At 40.4% G+C, this 19,637-nt stretch overlaps 1 protein-coding gene across 3 annotated transcripts in view; it reads right to left on the bottom strand.

The window, feature by feature from the left end:
- Positions 1–19,637, bottom strand: part of CCND3 (cyclin D3) — a 91,896-nt gene that overhangs the window by 38,506 nt on the left and 33,753 nt on the right. For 2 of the 3 annotated variants that reach the window (XM_059701709.1, XM_059701708.1), the window contains exon 2: positions 15,638–15,744. The exons of the other annotated variant lie outside the window; for it this stretch is intronic. In XM_059701709.1, the coding sequence (XP_059557692.1) occupies positions 15,638–15,739 (102 nt within the window). In that variant the 5' untranslated portion in view covers positions 15,740–15,744. The remainder of the gene's footprint in view (positions 1–15,637; positions 15,745–19,637) is intronic. 3 annotated transcript variants of the gene reach the window in all.

Below are 19,637 nucleotides of genomic sequence, written 5' to 3'. Positions count from 1 at the left end.
TGGTTGGAAAAATTCACAGCAAACCATAAACAGTGATCACTTCTGTAGAGTCTGTCTGGGGTAAGGGAGTGTTGGGAAACGTTTACTTCTATTCTTAGTATATTTCTGTAGCTTATTTACTTAACAATGAGCATCATGAGAATCACACACACAAAATCAAACCCTTGACAAGGAATCTCACCTCCAGATATCTATTCTTAAAAAAATTGTTAATAAACAATATGAATGGGCCTCTATTACAGAAATTGAATCAATAATCAATAATCTTCCCAAACGGAAAGCACCAGGCCCAGATGGGTTCACTGGTGAACTCTACCAAGCATTTAAGGGAGAAATTATACCAACGTTTTTATGATCTCTTTCAGAAGATAAAAGCAGAAGGCGTACTTCCCAACTTACTCTCTGAGGCCAGCATTATGCTAATACCAAACCCAGAAGAAACATTATAAGAAAAGTACAGACATAATCTCTCATGAATATAGATGCAAAAATCCTCCACAAAATATTAGCAAATTGAATCCAACAATGTACAAAAATTATACAACATGACCAAGTGGGATTTATCCCAGGTACGTAAGGCTGGCTCAACATTCAAAAATCAATTAATGTAATCCATCACATCAATAGGCCAAAGAAGAAAAATCACACGATGATATCAGCAGATACAGAAAAGGCATGTGACAAAATCCAACACCCACTCGTGATATATCTCAGCAACCTAGAAATAAAGGGGAACTTCCTCAACTTGATAAAGAACACCCACCAAAACCTACAGCTAATATCATACTTAATTGTGTGAAACTTGAAGTTTTCCCACCAAGATGAGGAACAAGGCGAGGATGTTCCCTCTCACCACTATTTTCAATATTGTACTGAAAGTCCTAGCTAATGTGCAATAAGACAAGAAAAGGAAATAAAAGGTATACAGGTCGGGAAGGAAGGAACAAAACTGTATTTGTTCACAAATAACATAACTGTTCATAAAGAAAATCTGAAAGAATCAACCAAAAAAATCTTGGAACTAACACATGATTATAGCAAAATTATAGGATACAAGGTTAATATACCCAAACCAATTACTTTCCTAGATGCAAGCAGGTAGAACAAGTGGAATTCGAAATTACCATTTACATTAGCAACCCCCCCCTCAATGAGATAGTTCACATCTAACGAAATATGTACAAGATCTAAATGAGAAAAACTATAAAACTCTGATGAAAGGTATTTTTTAAAAACCTAAATAAACAGTCCTGGCCTGTGGCTCAGTTGGTTGGAGTATTATCCTGTATACCAAAAGGTTGTGGGTTTGATTCCTAATCATGGCACATACCTAGGTTGTGGGTTTGATCCCTGGTCAGGGCACGTACAGGAGGCAACCAATCTCTCTCTCAAAAAAACAAAAAAAAAAACACCAGAAAACAACCATATCCTCCAATGAGGTGTGTGTTTTTTTTTGTTTTGTTTTGTTTTTTTTTTAATGAAAATTACAAACAAACACCACATAAGCAAAGAAATATTCCATGTTCATAGATAGGGAGACACAATATTATCAAGATGTCAGTTCTTCCCAACTTGATTTATAGATTCAACACAATACCAATAAAAATCCCAGTAACTTATTTTGTGGATATCAACAAACAGATTCTCAAGTTTATATGGAGAGACAAATGACCCAGAATAATCAACTTAATATTGAAGGAGAGGAACAAAGTCAGAGCCTGACACTACCCAACTTCAAGACAGTATAGTATTTGTGAAAGAATAGATACATAGGTCAATGAAACAAAACAGAGAGCCCAGAAATAGATCCACATAAATATAACCAACTGATCTTTGACAAAGGTGCAAAGGAATACAATTGAGCAAAAACACTCTTTTCAGTAAGTGATGCTGGACCAATTGGACATCCACATGTAAAAAAATGAATCTAGATACCAATTTACACCCTTAACAGAAATTAACTCAAAAGAGATCATAGACTTTAAATATAAATCATAAAACTATAAAACTCCTAGAAGACAACCCAGGAGAAAACCTAAATGACCTTGGATATGGTGATAATTTTGTAGATACAATGCTAAAGGCATGATCCATGAAAGAAAGAAGTGATAAGCTGGACTACATTAAAATTAAAAACTTCTGCTCTGCGAAAGACAACATCAAGAGAGTGAGGAGACAAACTACAGCCTGGGATAAAATATTTGCAAAAGAGAGAACTGATAAAGGGCTACTGTCCAAAATATACAAAGAACTCTTAAAACTCAAGAAAATGAAAATTAATAATCTGATCTAAAAATGGGCAAAAGTCCTGAAGATCTACCTCATCAAAGAGGCTATTCAGATGGCACATAAGACTATGAAAAGACACTCAACATCATATGCCATTAGGGAATTGCAAATTAAAACAAAAATAAGATACCACTTGTGTAGGAAAAACTTCAGTCTTCCTCCTGCATGTCTTTCTCCTTTACTCTCACGCTACCATATTCACAACACTTCTGACATGAGATCTGGGTCCCTCCACACACACACACATTAAGCAATTCTGCAACACCAGCTGGGGGTCCTACAATTTAACCTAATTCTAACACTATCTACCTAGTGTCAGATCCCACAGGTTAAAGGCTCAGTCCTATGTGACTCTCCCCCACTCCAGATGCCAACTTACCCACAACGTCTGCCTGACTTGGCTACAGATCTGAGGTTCCCATGAACTGCTCCCCTTTGGATTCGATTAATTTGCTAGAGAAGATCACAGAACTCAGGGAAACATGCCTACCAGTTTATTAAAGGATATGATAAAGGACACAGATGAGCAGCTAGATGAAGAGATTCATAGGGCAAGGTCTGGAAGGCTCTCTAGTATAGGAACTTCTGTCTCCGTGAAGTTGGGGTATGTCACCCTCTTGGTACCAGGTGTGTCTCACCCACCTGGAAGCTCCCCAAACCCTATACTTTTGGGATTTTTAGAAGGCTTCCTCATGTAGGCATGATCAATTATCAACTCCATTTCCAGCCCTTCTCCTTTCTCTATGGAATGGAGGGATGGGGCTGAAAATTCCAAGCTTCTAATCATGGTCGTTCTAGTCCCTGTCCAGAAACCATTCAGAATCCCACTCAGAGTCTCCTCATTAGAACAAAAGACACTCCTATCACCCAGGAAATTCCAAGGGCCCTGTCTCCGGAACTGGGGTCAAAGGCCAAATATTAGAACAAAGATGCTACCTGTGCTCTTATTGGTTAGAAAATCACAAGGGTTTTAGGAGTTTGTGTCAGGAACTGGGGGCAGAGACCAACATGTTTTTTCTATTATTACACGCCACCACACACCTATGGGAAGGCCAGTATCCAGAAGACTGACACCAAATGCTGGTGAGGATGTGGAGCAACAGGGACCTTCGATCCTTGCTGGTGGGAATGCAAAATGGCACAGCCACTGTGAAGACAGTTGGGCTTGGTGTATGCTTCCACTTGTTTGTAGCTTCCTCTATGTCTTTCTTTGATGTCCTCTAGTTTTCCAAGTACAGGTCTTCTACCTCCTCGCTTAACTTTATTCCTAGGTATCTTATTTCTTTTGTTGCAACAGTAAATGGGATTGTTTTCTTAGTCCCTTTCTGGGAGTTCATTAGTATATAAAAATGCCACTGATTTCTGGACATCATCCCATGCACCGAAAGGTTGCTGGTTTGATTCCTGGTCAGGGCACATGCCCAGATTGCAGGCTCAATATCCGGTAGGGTGCATGCAGGAGGCAGCTGATCAAGGTTTTGCACTCCGATGGATGTTTCTCTCTCTCTCTCTCCCTCTCCCTTCCTCTCTCTCTAATAAACAATGTTGTATCCTGCTACTTTGCAAAATTCATTTACTAGATCTCATAGATTTTTGGTGGAGTCTTCAGGGTTTTCTATGTACAATATCATCTCATCTGAAAGTAATGACAGTTTTACTTCCTCCCTTTCTACTTTGGATGCTTTTTATTTCTTCTTTTTGTCTGATCACTGTGGCTAGCACTATGTTGAATAAGAGTGGTGAAAGCAGACATCCCTCTCATATTCCTGATCTTAAGGGAAACACTTTTAGGTTTTGCCCACTGAGTATGATATTGGCTGTAGGTTTTTCATATATGGCTTTTATTATGTTGAGGTATCATCACTCTATTCCCGCCTTGCTGAGAGTTTTATCATAAATGGGTGCTGTATTTTATCAAATGCTGTTTCTGCATCTATTGATATAATCATGTGATTTCTTAATTTATTTTGAGAGAAAGAGAAAGAAAGAGTGACACATCGATGTGGGAGCTGCCCCCTACCAGAGATGGAGCCCATAACCCAGGCTTGTGCCCTGATAGAGAACTGAACTGGCAACCCCTCTGGTGCATGGGACAATACCCAACCAACTGAACCACACTGGCCAGGGATGATCAAGTGATTTTTAAAAAAATATATTTTATCGATTTTTACAGAGAGGAAGGGAGAGGGATAGAGAGTTAGAAACATTGATGAGAGAGAAACATCAATCAGCTGCCTCCTGCACACCCCCAACTGGGGATGTGTCTGCAACCAAGGTACATGCCCTTGACCAGAATCAAACATGGGACCCTTCAGTCTGCAGGCCGACGCTCTATCCACTGAGCCAAACCAGCTAGGGCTGATCAAGTGATTTTTAACTTTCATTTTGTTTATGTGATGTATCACATTTATTGATCTGTGGATATGGTATCAGCCTTGCATCCTGGGAATAAATCCCACTTGATCATAGTGTATTGCTGTATCCAGTTTGCTAATATTTTGCTGAGGATTTTAGCACCTATGTTCATCAGGGATATTGGCCTATAATTGTCTTTCTTTGTAGTGTGTGTATCTGGTTTTGAAATTAGGATAATGACAGCCTCATAAAAAGAGTTTGGAACCCTTCCCTCCTCTTACAATTTTTTGGAATAGTTTGAGGAGGATAGGTGTTAGTTCTTTGAATGTTTGATAAAATTTGCACGTAAAGCCATCTGGTCCAGAACTTTGTTTGTTGGGAGTTTTTTATTTGATTGTATTTTACTTCATTACTGCTTCAATTTCATTAGTTAATATCGGTCTATTCAGGTTTCTTTCTCTTTTTTTAAAATATATTTTATTGATTTTTTACAGAGAGGAAGGGAGACAGAGAGAGAGTTAGAAACATCGATGAGAGAGAAACATCCATCAGCTGCCTCCTGCACATCTCCCACTGGGGATGTGCCCGCAACCAAGGTACATGCCCTTGACCGGAATCGAACCTGGGACCCTTCAGTCCGCAGGCTGACGCTCTATCCACTGAGCCAAACTGGTTTCGGCCTATTCGGGTTTCTGATTCTTCCTGATTGAGTCTTGAAAGATTGTATGTTTCTAGGAATTTGCCCATTTTCCTCAGGTTGTCCCATTTGTTGGCATATAGTTGTTCAATTCTTTGTATTTCTGTGATGTCAGCTGTTACTTCACCTCTTTCATTTCTGATTTTATTTATTTGGGTCCTCTCTCTTGTTTCTTGGTGAATCTAGCTAAAGGTTCATCAATCTTATTTATCTCTTCAAAGAACCAACTCAGTTTCATGGATCTTTTGTATCGTTTTTGAAGACTCTGTCGTTTATTTCCACTCTGACCTTTATTATTTCCTTCCCTCTGCTTACTCTGGGCTTTTCTTGTTGTTCTTTGTTTAGTTCTTTTAGGTGTAGGTTTAGATTGTTTATTTGAGATTTTTCTTGCTTCCTGAGGTAGGCCTGTAATGCTATGAACTTCCCTCTCAGAACTACTTGCTCAGTGTCCCATAGATTTGGGGTTTTGTGTGTTCATTTTCATTTTCCAGGTAATTTTTTATTTATTACTTAGTCTCCTTGGTAACCTATTTATTATTTAATAACATGCTATTTAGTCTCCATGTGTTTGTTTGTGTTTTTGAGTTTTGTTTTGTTTTTTCATTGTAGTTGATTTCTAGTTTCATGCCATTGTAATCCAAGAAGATGCTTGGTATGATTTCAATCTTTTTGAATTTGTTAAGACTTATTTTGTGTCCTAACATGTGGTCTATCTTTGTGAATGTTCCATGTGTACTTGAGAAGAATGTATATTCTTCTGCTTTGGAATGAAATGTTCTATAAATATCAATTAAATCCATATGATCCAGTGTCTCATTTAAAGTCGCTGTTTCCTTGTTGATTTTTTTGTCTGAAAGATCTATCTAGTGATGATAGTGGGGTGTTAAAGTACCCTACTATGACTGTATTGCTGTCCATCTCTCCCTTAAAGCCCACCAAGAGTTATTTATATACTTAGGTGTTCCTATATTGGGTGCATATATGTTTACAAGGATTATGCCCTCTCATAACAGCAAAAATTTAAAAACAAGCTTATAGTCCAATAGAAGGGAAATGGCTATAGAACTATATCCCACAACCATTCAGTTATACTTATGAAGCATTTATAATAGCAGGGCAAATGCTAAGAAGTTAAAAAGAGCATGTATATAGCTCTATCTGGTTTGGCTCAGTGGATAGAGCATCAGCCTGCGGACTGAAGAGTCCCGGGTTCGATTCCAGTCAAGGGCACATGCCTGGGTTGTGGGCTCGATCCCCAGTGGGGGGCATGCAGGAGGCAGCCAATCAATGATTCTCTCTCATCATTGCCTTTTCTATCTCTCTCTCCCTCTCCCTTCCTCTCTGAAATAAAAAAAGAAAGAAAAGAGCAGGTATATATGTATAATTGTGTAACTAGAATGATAAAATTACGTGTGGCAAAAAGACTACAAAGACAATGTACTGAAATGTTATCACTGAGTTCTCTTTGGGTTTTGAATTTTGTTTTTATAAATGTTTATTCTTTTTATTGTACAACTCAATAACAGAAAACTTAAAAATACAGAAATGTATAGCACACAGAAATCACCCATAATCGCAGTACCTAGAGATAACAGAGGTCTCCTTGAATTGTGAGACTGTGCGTTATTTTTTTCTTATAATTTTATTTATTGATTTGAGAGAGAGAGAGAGAAAGGAAGCCAGGCCAGCATGGCTCAGTGGTTGAACATCAACCTCTGATCCAGGAGGTCACAGTTTGATTCCCAGTCAGGGTATATGCCCAGGCTCGATCCCCAGTGGGGCATGATCAATGACTCTCTCTCATCATTGATGTTTCCGCCTCTCTCTCCCTCTCTCTCTCTTTTTGTTAAATATATTTTATTGATTTTTTTTACAGAGAGGAAGGGAGAGGGATAGAGAGTGAGAAACATCGATCAGCTGCCTCCTGCACATGTCCCACCGGGGATGTGCCCGCAACCAAGGTACATGCCCTTGACCGGAATCGAACCTGGGACCCTTCAGTCCTCAGGCCGACGCTCTATCCACCGAGCCAAACCGGAGCTGGCTCTCCCTCTCTCTTAGTCTCTGAAATCAATAATATATATATATTAAAAAATAGAGAGAGAGAAAGAGAGAAACATCAATTTGTTGTTCCACTTATTTATGCATTCACTGGTTGCTTCTTGTATGTGCCCTGACCGGGGATTGAACCCGCAACCTTGGCGTATGCAAGCAAGGGGAACTTTTTTTCTGCCAAGGGCCATTTGGCTATTTATAACACCATTCTCAGGCCATACAAAATTATCAACTTAAAAATTAGCCTGCTCTATTTGCGCAAACAGTTAATGAACTCAGCCCTAATGCCTTGGCACGGCCAGACCAAATGGTTCTGTGGGCCTTACAGGGCCTGTGGGCCAGACGTCCCCCATCCCTGGTGTTCTGGGATGATGCTCTAACCAACGGAGCTACCTGGCCAGGGCTTATTTTCCTTTCTTCTGTGTTCTAATGTTTGTAGACTTTCTAGCATTCATAGAAAACACAATATACTTTTATAAAATCCTCTTCAGGTATCCGTTCTCAGGCCACCATCAACCTCTCCATGGAATCATCCAAAACTTCCAGTCTCAATGAGTCTCTCATCCCTGTTGGTACTCCCATGTGTCTCTGTTTTAGCTCGGGATATAGTTTATTTGTATGCTTACTAACTGTGTGCTTTTATTTCCCTCAATCTTTGCAGGCAGGGACAAGTCTTACCCATTTTTATATCCTGCCCCACCCACTCAGGCCCCTAGCTCTATGTCTGGAAGTTTATTGATTAAATGTCCCTGCCCTATTCCCTTGCCATGTCCCTGCCAGTATCCTTATCTGCCCCCCAGCCAACAGGATGGATGCTCAGAGAGGACCTGTCTTCTTTTAGGGGAGATGGGCGTCCTAAATCTCTCCCACTTCCTAGGTAGAATGCTGCGCTCTCTCTCCCTCCCACAGACCAGGACACACAGGGTGGGGCACATTCCCCAGAAGGGCCCCAGTCATAACGCACCTTTGTATGAAGCAGCAACCTTTGCACCAGCAACTGGGACTTTCAGAGGAAACCATTTATCAGATTAGCTGGTTGACACTGCCATGCAGAATCTGACCATGGGACAGAGACCCAAGAAAACTAAGGTGGGATGGTGGCAGAGTGGAGATCTGGGTGGTGGGGAAAGTGTAAGTGCTCTGGGGAAGAAAAGTCAGATTGGGGCAAAACAGGCAAGGGGGCAGCTGGCACTTAAACTGAATGCCACCTACTTGCCAAGTAGCTTAGAACCAAACTGTGAGCTGAAAACCAGGAGCAGTAAGAGAATCCGGCTGGACACCAGGAACAGCAGCCCCATGGCGCTCAGTAGGGATCAGACACGGTCACCTCCAAGGGCCCTTCCAGTCCATCAACTTGGGACTTCAAGCGACCATTTCTTTTCTGTCCCTAATGATAACAGTATCTGCAAGTGTACAGCGCTTACATTGTGCCAGTCATTGGTCTATGTTTTTTATTATAGTAACTTGCTTAATCTGAAAACCAGAAGAGGGAGGTATTATTATCTTTATATTACAGATGAGAAAATTGGCACAAAAAGATTAAGCAACTTGCCCAAGGCCCCACTGCTAGAGGCCACCAAGCTAGAGTGTGAACCCATCAGAATCTGTGCCCAGCATGCTCTGCTGGCTTCTGTAAGTGCTAAGGCCCTCCCTGCCAGCTCCAGTCCCTTGGGGCCTTTGCTCAGCCCTGTAACTTTTCTTTTTTCTTTTTAAATATATTTTTATTGATTTCAGAGAGGAAAGGAGAGGGATAGAGAGAGAGAAACATCAATGATGAGAGGGAACCATTGATTGTCTGCCTCCTGCATGCTCCATACTGGGGATCGAGCCTGCCACCCAGGTATGTGCCCCAACCAGGAATTGAACCGTGATCTCCTGGTTCACAGGTCAACGCTCAACCACTGAGCTACTCCGGCTGGGCTTTTTTTAAAAAAAAATATGTTTTTATTGATTCCAGAGAGGAAGGGGTAGAGAGAGAGAGAGAGAGAGAGAGAGAGAGAGAGAGAGAGAGAGAGGGAGAGAGGGGGGGAGAAACATCAGTGATGAGAGGGAATCATTAACGTTTTCTTTCTGGTTCTATGGGAGGAAGCAGAAATGCTGTAAAGTTTCTAGCACTGAGTGATTCTTACTTACCTTCAGGGGTAGTTCAGAGGTGACCAATAAATAAGCTCCATCCCTGATTGTGTAGGATTCCTCCACTCTCCCTCCCCTCTTCCCTCCCTCTCTCTGTCAGCCCACTCAAGTACTGAGTTTAATAGTCTTGCTAAATAACCTCTAAGTCAGTCCTGGAGCTGAGAGGATTCATACATTTAAAAATACTTATAGCTCAGTTGGTTAGAGAATCGTACTGATACCTCAAGGTTGCAGATTTGATCCCTGATCAGGGCATATGCAAGAATCAACCATGCATAAATAAGTGGAACAAGTCAATGTCTGTCTGTCTGTCTGTCTCTCTCTCTCTCTCTAAAATAAATTTTTTTAAATTTTTTAAATATTTATTGTGTATCTACTGTGTGCCAAGCACTGATCTAGGTGCCGCCATAATTTTTTCTTGACTTGGAAGTATTATTGAAGTGAACAAGATGGCAGAAAAAAGTTGAGGGTCTCATCAAGCGGGGATTGAACACATGGGACTGCTGAGGTGATCCTCTGCTTCATGGCCTAGACCAGTGGTTCTCAACCTTCTGGCCCTTTAATACAGTTCCTCATGTTGTGGTGACCCCCAACCATAACATTATTTTCGTTGCTGCTTCATAACTGTAATGTTGCTACTGTTATGAATCGTAATGGAAATATCTGATATGCAGGATGGTCTTAGGCGACCCCTGTGAAAGGGTCGTTTGACCGCCAAAGGGGTCGCGACCCACAGGTTGAGAACCGCTGGCCTAGGCCTTTGCAAGCAGAGCAGCAAGAGGAACATGCCAGGGGTTGCTGATGTCAAAGGTGCCTCTGAGGCAGCTATGGCCAAGACTGGTTAGAAGCCCACCAATCCCTTTGCCTCTTCCTGGTGCACAGAAAAACGACAATTCCCTGTTAGGAAGGGGCCATGCCCCTGGGTCTGGCCGATGGCCTGCGAGCAGCAATGATGCCGTCTCTTCAGGCCTGGACATGAGAGGCCAAGCACAGTCCTCACGCTCTCCGTTGTGAGAGAGGAGGATGCAGAAGCTAATAAAGGGCTTTCAGGAGGCAGACACTGTAAGAAGGCCGCTGGATCCCTGAGGCACTTCTTGAAGTTATGAGTGAAAAAATCTGTCTAATTTTATGCACCCCAGTCTTTTGTGTTGGGAGAATGACAGGTGACGGTTCTGGTGTATGTGGTGGAAATGGGGAAACGGCTTTCCCTGGTCTGGGAAGCTTCCCCTGACTTGATCACCCTCCTCCCCACAGGGTTCATCTCTTCCCTAGGGTCTCCTGAAGCACCTTGTACGAATTTCTACACTGGCATGGTTTAAAGTCAGCCTTCTATGAGATGGTGAGCTCCTTAAGGGGCGGGCTTAACTTAAACACATCACTTAGGTTCTCAAGAAGCTGAAATGATTGGTGGGGAGAAAGGATGAAGAATTTAACTTTGGATAAAATGCTTTATATTGATGGTAAAATTTCCAAGTGGTTCTACTCAACTACATTTTAAAGAAGGGCTTCAAATTCAGCTAAGAGGTTATAGATGATTTGGGGCGTCAGAAAAGTGCCAACATTTAGAACTCTAATAGCAGAAGATACCTTCAAAACTAAGATTATGGAAACCATGACACCGTACCAAGCTCTTTTTATCATTATTTTACATTATTCTCAGAACAACACTATGAAGTAGTTATTAGCTTCAAAAATGAAGAAGTTGGGGCTTAGCGAGGTTAAGAAATTTGCCTATGATCACACACTGGTAAATTGAGGATCTAGAATTCAGGGTAAAAACAATAGCAACACAATAGTCATAATGATAATTATAAAAATAATGAGTTACTCTTTATTGAACACTTAGTATGCTCCAGATAATTTAGTACTTTTAATACATTTACATCTTACAACCACCCTATGAAATAGAATTTGCAAATGCAAAAACATGGCTCTATCTACCAACTAAGCCCTTAACCACCATGGCTTTAAACAAGCTTTGGGGACACTAAGTGTTAGATGGCTAGAACAGTAACGATTTGCAGGATAATTTAGTTTTTAAAATTTAAGTGATTCCACATAACTTATCTCACTTGATTCTCACAACACGGTGAAGGGTGGTGTGCAAGGCATGTATTCTTGCACCCGATTGAAAAATTAAGAATCTAAGACTCCAGGACACTTTCAAGACTAGAATACAGATCTACTGACTTCTAATCTAGGCTTCATTAAAAGCATAGGTAGAAAAAAAGTAATACAGAGAGAGGCTAAAAGTTAAATGATGGACAAATGCTAAATAAATGCTAATTGAAAGGAAGCTGACACCAAATATTAACATGAGATAAATAGGCACTGAGGCAAAAAGCATGAAAAGAAATAGTCACTGTATGATGATTTGAAAATTGGCTACAATAATAATTTATTTCAGAGGGATGGTTACTCCTTCTTTAAATTTTTACTTTTCAATTACAGTTTACACTCAGTATTATTTTGTATTAGCCTCAGGTGTACAGAATAGTAATTAGACAATCGTTTACTTTATAAAGTGGTCCCCCCGATATTTTCAGTCCCCGACTGGCACCAGACATCGTTATTACAATATATCATTGACTATATTCCCTGGGCTTGTACTTTGTACCCCTGTGACTATTTTGTACCTACCAATTTGTACTTCTTATTCTTTTCACCTTTTCACTCATCCCCCAACCACCCTCCCCTCTGGCAACCATCAGCTGTTCTATCTATGAATCTGTTTCTATTTTTTTAAAACATATTATATTGATTTTTTACAGAGAGGAAGAGAGAGGGATAGAGAGAAACATCGATGAGAGAAAAACATTGATCAGCTGCCTCCTGCACAGCTCCCACTGGGAATGTGCCCGCAACCAAGGTACATGCCCTTGACCGGAATCGAACCCGGGAACCTTCAGTCCGCAGGCTGATGCTCTATCCACTGAGCCAAACCGGCTAGGGTGAATCTTTTCTATTTTTGTTTTGTTCATTTATTTTCTTTAGATTCCACACATAAATAAGTGAGATCATGTGGTATTTGTCTTTCTCTGACTGACTTATTTCACTGAGCATAATACCCTCTAGGTCCACCCATACTATCACAAATGGTAAGACTTCACTTTTTTATGGCTGAGTAACATTCCAGGGTATGTGTGTGCTTTATAGCTTCTTTATTCACTCATGTACTCGTGTATTGATGGGCACTTGAGTTGCTTCCATATCTTGGCTATTGTAAAAAGTGCTGAAATGAAGATTCTTTTGAATTAGTGTTTTGGGTTTTGCTGGGACATAAAGCAGTTCCATTTATAATTTTTGAGGACCCTCCATACAATTTTCTTAAAAAAAAAAAAAACAATAGCAACACAATAGTCATAATGATTTGTATTGATTTCAGAGAGGAAGGGAGAGGGAGAGATAGAAATATCAATGATGAGAGAGAATCATTGATGGGCTACCTCCTGCATGCCCACCCCCCCGGGGATCGAGCTGCAACCCGGGCATGTGCCCTGACCAGAATCGAACTGTGACCTCCTGGTTCATAGATCTACACTCAATCACTGAGCCACGCCAGCTGGGCCATACTATTTTCCACAGTGCTGCACCAGTCTGCATTCCTACCAACAATGCAAGAGGGTTCCCTTTAATTTCACTTTCTTGCCAACACTTGTTGTTTGCTGATTTACTGATGAAAGGCATTCTGACAGGTGTGAGGTGAGATCTCATTGTGGTTTTAATTTGCATCTCTCTGATGATTAGTGATGTTGAGCATCTTTTCATATGTCTATCGGCCATCTGTATGTCCTCTTTGGAGAAGTATCTATTCAGGCCCTCTGCCTATTTTTTAATTGGATTTTTTGTGTGGTTCTTTTTTATATTGAGTTGTATGAGTTCTTTATACATTTTGTATATTAACTTCTTATTGGATGTCTCATTGGTGAATATATTCTCCCATTCAGTAGGTTGTCTTTTTGTTTTGTACATGGATTCTTTTGCTGTGCAAAAATTTTATAGTTTGATGTAGTCCCAATCAGAAAAAAAAATAATTTATTTTTTGCTAGAATAATATAGTAATTCTAAATCTGCATATATTAAATAATAAAGGTTCTGAAATACAAAGTCAAACTTGACAAAACTAAAAGAAGAAACTGGTAAATCCACTATTGAAGTAGGAGGTTTTAATACATCTTTTTTAGTAACTGGAGATTGAACAGACAAAAATCAGAAAGGATTTGGAAGATCTGAACAATGCCATTGATAAGCTTGAGGTCTATTATCTATAAATTTATGTATATTTATATAAGTGTGTACGTATATATTAAGCCTGTTAAGTAAATGTATATAAGTATGTGTGTGTATTAGAGAATACACTTTCCTTTTAAGCATACAAATTAGCTACACATTAGGTCATAAAGCATGTCACAAAACATTTCAAGAAATTAGTATTACAAAGACTATAGTAAGCAACCAAATTGCAACTAAGTTAGAAATCATCAAAAACAACAACAAATCATCCCACACATGGAAATTTAAAAACACACTTCCAAGCAACATATAGTTCAGAGAAAAAAATCTTAATGTAAAAATTTTTAAGAACTAGAACTAAACGATAATGAAAATACCACATCATAAAACGTACTGCACAGCTACACTAAGACCCCGCCTTTCCAATTCCAAACAAGAAAGCAATAAAATCACAGGTGCACCACTAAGCACAGCTCCCTCTCCACGCCCCGGCCGTGTTTAACATGATCAGGGGAAGGAGGAGCTGACTTTGCATCTGAGTCCTTTTCCCCCGCAAAACTGTACAAAAAACAAGGTCAACATTTAAACAAAAACAACCAGTGGCCACATAGTAAAACAGTACATCAAGCATGTCAAACTCAAAGGCTAACACGGGCCAAATACACAAGGTTTAAGTGTATGTGGGCCGAAAAAAAACAAAAGCTTCAATTTTCATAGAAACGTAGGTTTATTTTGATAGCGACATGCTGAATACAAAGGGCTGAAATAAATGAGTAATCGTTACCATAAAATAATAGAACATTTTAATAAAAATTAATATTTTTCTTGAACATCAACTTACCAGATACTGAATAACTGCACAAATTAATAAGCATAACGCAAATAAACCTATTTTTCTTGTTCTCCAAAAGTGAAATATTTCCTGTTGCGCACACCAAACAAGTCAGTCCAAGACTAACGATGTGGCAATTGGCTGCTAAAATATTCGCTGCTAGTATTAGTGGAGAGAAATGGTGCGCCTGCACGTAAGGCCCGTCAGAGAAATGAATGCAACACGATTATAGTAATCAGTCATTAGCGAACGTTGTAGTTCGTTATTAATAATCTACACTAATAAAAGAGAAAAATGGTAATTGGCGTACGACGCTACCCTTTTCATTGGCTAATCAGGGCTATATGCAAATTAACTGCCAACAAGATGGCGGTTAATTTGCCTATGTAGGCACAATGCAGGGAGGCGAAAGGGAAAGCAGGAAGAAGCCCCCTGCCACTGACAGTGATCGGAAACCCAGGGGGGAGCTAAAAACTGGGGGGCAGGGCAAAGGCGGCCCTGGGGCCGCCTTTGCCCTGCCCCCCAGCCATGATCGGAGAATCAGGCGCCTTTTCCACCCTGGCCAGTGATAGCAGGAAGTAGGGGTGGAGCCAGCGATGGGAGCTGGGCAAGGTCGAAGCTGGCAGTCCCAGGAGCTAGGGGTCCCTTGCCTGGGCCTAAAGCAGAGCCCATGATCGCGGCGCCCCCCGCTGCAGCTGCGGGTCCCCGCTGCCCGGGCCGGACGCCTAGGCCAGAGGCATCAGGCCTGGGCTGGGGGCAGAACCATTGATGGGGGGAAATGAGGGTCCCCTGCCCAAGCCTGACGCCTCTGTCAGAGGCATCAGGCCTGGGCAAGGGGCCGATCCTGCGATTGGAGGGTGATGGGGGTCAACACCTGAGGGCTCCCAGTATGTGAGAGGGAGCAGGCTGGGCTGAGGGACACTCCCCCCAGCCCCACATCCAGTGCACGAATTTCGTGCACCGGGCCTCTAGTTATATATAACAGGATATTGTAATTAAGTTACAAAAATTAAGACATTTTTATTAAAACATTTCTTACATACCGTTGTATTGGCTGGGCTGCAAAAATATTCGTTGTGGGCCGCGAGTTTGACATGCTTGCTGTACATCGCACTGTAGCCAGGTGGTTCAGTTGGTTGGAGCATCAATCCTGTCCATCAAAAAAGTTTCAGGTTCAATTCCTAGTCAGGGCACATACTTAGGTTTCAGGTTCAATCCCCAGTCAGGGTGTCTACAGCAGGCAACCAATCAATGTCTGTCTGTCTGTCTGTCTGTCTCTCTCTCTCATAAAAATATATCTTCCATTAGGGTTGAAAAAACAAACAAACTGTACATCGTTTTCCATTTATTTAAAAAGCAAAGTCACTAGGATGGTATAAAAGTAATACAAGTGCCTTTTTAAAAAATATATTTTTATTAATTTGAGAGAGGACGGGAGAGGGAGAGAGCTAGAAACATCAATAATGAGAGAGAATCATTGATTGGCTGCCACCTGCACAACCCCACTGGGGATCTAGACCACAATCTGGGCATGTGCCCTTGACCGGAATTGAACCTGGGGGACCCTTCAGTCCATAGGCCAATACTCTATTCACTGAGCCAAACCAGCCAGGGCGGTCCAAGTCTTTTTTTATTTCAGAGAGGAAGGGAGAGGGAGAGAGAAACATTAGTGATGAGAGAGAATCATTGATCAGCTGCCTCCTGCACGGCCCCTCCTACTGGGGATCGAGACCACAGCCCGGGCATGTGCTCTGCCCGGGAATCGAAACGTGACCCCCAGGTTCATAGGTTGATGCTCAACCACTAAACCACACAGGCTGGGTGCCTTTTAATTTTTTTTTATTGTTTAAAGTATTACACACAGTCGTACATATATCTCCTTTTTCCCCCCCATTGACCTTAATTTTTTGATGATGAACACATTTTCTCTGAGATTGAGAATGATCTCCATTCTCAATTTCCACTACCCAAGAGAAATGAAAGCTTACTATGTCCACAGAAGACTTGTATAAGAATGTTCATAGGGGCCGGAACCGGCTTGGCTCAGTGGATAGAGCGTCAGCCTGCGAGCGTCAGCCTGCGGACTGAAAGGTCCCAGGTTCGATTCCGGTCGGGGGCATGTACCTGGGTTGCAGGCACATCCCCAGTAGGAGATGTGCAGGAGGCAGCTGATCGATGTTTCTCTCTCATCGATGTTTCTAACTCTCTATCTCTCTCCCTTCCTCTCTGTAAAAAATCAATAAAATATATTTAAAAAAAAAAAAAGAATGTTCATAGGGGCTTTATTCATAGTAGCCAAACACTGAAAACAATCCAAACAAACATCAGCAGAGACTGGATAAACAAATAGTGCATATCCATCCATATAATGAAATAACCTCAGTGATAAAAAGGAGCAAATGAACTAATATACGCAGTACACGCTGATGAAAGAAGCTGCCCTCTAAAGAGAATACTGAATGCTTCCATTTAGATGAACGTCTGGCCTCGCATAGCCCTCACACTAATGAACTGGTGACGAAGGGAAGATGGATCCAACATGGGCCCCACGGAGCCTTCTGGGCTGATGGAAATATCCTAGATCTTGATTTGGATGATGGGAGCATGGTTGTTTACATTCGCCGAAACTCATAAAACTACAGACTTAAGATACATGCATTTTATGATATATATATATATATATTCAATAAAGAAAAAAAATTACAGAATTCAACTTTAACAACACTTAGAAGGAAATATATAGCCTTAGGTGCATATATTAGAAAAGAAAAAAAGATTCAAAACTGATTATCTATCAAAGATAGATAATAGGACATTTTTTTAAAAAGAGCAGCAGAATAAATTCTAAGAAAGTAGCAAGATGAAAACAATAAACATGAGCAAAAATTAATGACATAAAAAATAAACAGTAGAGAAAGTCAATAAAGTCAAATGTGAAATGTGTACATAAAAAAGACTAATAAAAATGGAAAAAACGTAGGTAATATTGATCAAGGTAAAGAGTTGCAAATAAACAATGTTAGAGAGTTTTAAAGTGATATACTGAAAGCTACAGCAGAGTTTTGTATGTGTGTTTTTCATCTTCACCCGAGTATCTGTTTTTTAATTGATTTGAGAGAGGAAGGGAGAGAGACAGACAGGCAGGCAGACATCGATGTGAGAGATATCAGTACCTCCCATACTTGCCCCGACTGGGGATCAAACCCGCAACCTGGGTATATGCCCTGACCAGGAATCAATCTGCCACCCTGTGGTGCCCAGGACTACCCTCCCGCAACTGAGCCACACTGGCCAGGGCACAGCAGAGTTTTTAAAATGAGAAACTACAAACAACTTTATGCCAATAAATGTGAAGCAGACAAACTAGACAATATTATATAATTTGCCAAAACTAATTCAAGAAGAAAGAGAAAAACCTATATAGTCCAATACACACAAAACCCACATATTTTATTATCTGAACAAGGAGATCTTTGAAAGTGAAAAGAGGCATTATGAATGAGTACGCAGGGAACAGACATAACCTGGTCCTAGTCCAGGCATCTGGCCACTTTACACACAGCCAGAAACAAAATTTAAATAGGTCATTTAAATTATTCCTACAAAGAGGATACCAGGCCCAAAAGGTTGTATAGGAATGATCTACCAAATATTCAAGAAAGCACCAATTCCAATTTTAAGCCACCTTTTCTTAGAGATTAAGGAAGGAAAAACATTCTGAACGTATTCAGTGAGGTTAGTAAAATTCTAATTCCAAAACAGACAAATATAGTATGAGAAAAAAATCCAGGTTAATATCACTTAGGAACATAGATGTTGATACCTTGTTCAACATATAAACAAATCAAACTCAGTACTATATAAAAAAAGATACTATATTATGCCCCATTTGACTCTATCCCAGATATATAAAGAAAGTTTAACATAAAAATATTAATGTAATTTATAGCATTCACAGATGAAAAAAGAAAACCCATAAGATCATTTCAATAGATATAGAAAAAGCATTTGATAAAATTTAACACTAAACTAGAAATAAAAAAGAAACGTCCTTAGCCTATTAAAGAGCATGTACCAAAAACCTATAGCAGTCATCGTTACGAAAAACCATTAGAAGCATTTATTTTATGTTCAACAAGTCAAGGATGCCTGCTATTCCTGCTTCTAGTTGACATTATATTGGAGGTCTTAGCAAAATTGGAAGCAAACTGGAAAGAATAACAATAAATTAAAGGCACAGAATTGGAAAGAAACAACAGTCCTTCAGTGGTTCTCCACCTTCCTAATGCCTCGACCCCTTTAATACAGTTCCTCATGTGGTGACTGCCAACCATAAAATTATTTTCGTTGCTACTTCATAACTGTAATTTTGCTACTGCTATGAATCGTCATGTAAATATCTGATATGCAGGGTGTATTTTCAGGGGTCGCGACCCACAGGTTGAGAACCTGTGGATAATACCCCTTCAAAACTGCAAGTGATTAAAGCTAATTCAGAGCCAGAGTGTCTTAGTGGGATCACCCAGAGAGGGCCACAGAGGAAGGTTCCACGGGATCAGTGGTGTTATATTTCTTGAGTTGTGAGGTAGGTATGATATGGGTTTAGTTTTATTATACTGCTTCATAATTTATATAGATAGGTGTGCTTTTGTATTCTTTTTGAATGCTATTATTCATAATTCAGTTCCATTAAAATATAATGTATTTTTACTTTCTATATTACCTAAGTATTAGTTGTTTTATTCTTTTACAATGAAAATGTAAACATGTATTTGGAAGAAAGAAGATTTTAAAAAGAGAAAAACAAAAGCCAGTGAAGGGAGCCTGGAATTTCACCAACGGTTTGATGGACGGGCTGGTAGGTGGCGGTGAGGGTGGTTAATAAGGCCAAGTTCCATTAAAGTCAGGACAAGGGCTCAGTCAAGGATTGAGAAGAGGCTGCTAGATTTGGAGGGAAGACCCATGGCAGTGACCTTTAAGAGGGCAGTTTTTATAGGCTGGCAGGAGGCGGGGCCCAAAAGGAGGGGGTTAAATCATGAATGA

Source organism: Myotis daubentonii, chromosome 6 (genome assembly GCF_963259705.1).
Source record: "Myotis daubentonii chromosome 6, mMyoDau2.1, whole genome shotgun sequence".
Lineage (NCBI taxonomy): Eukaryota > Metazoa > Chordata > Mammalia > Chiroptera > Vespertilionidae > Myotis > Myotis daubentonii.
This window is presented reverse-complemented; position numbering and strand designations above follow the sequence as displayed.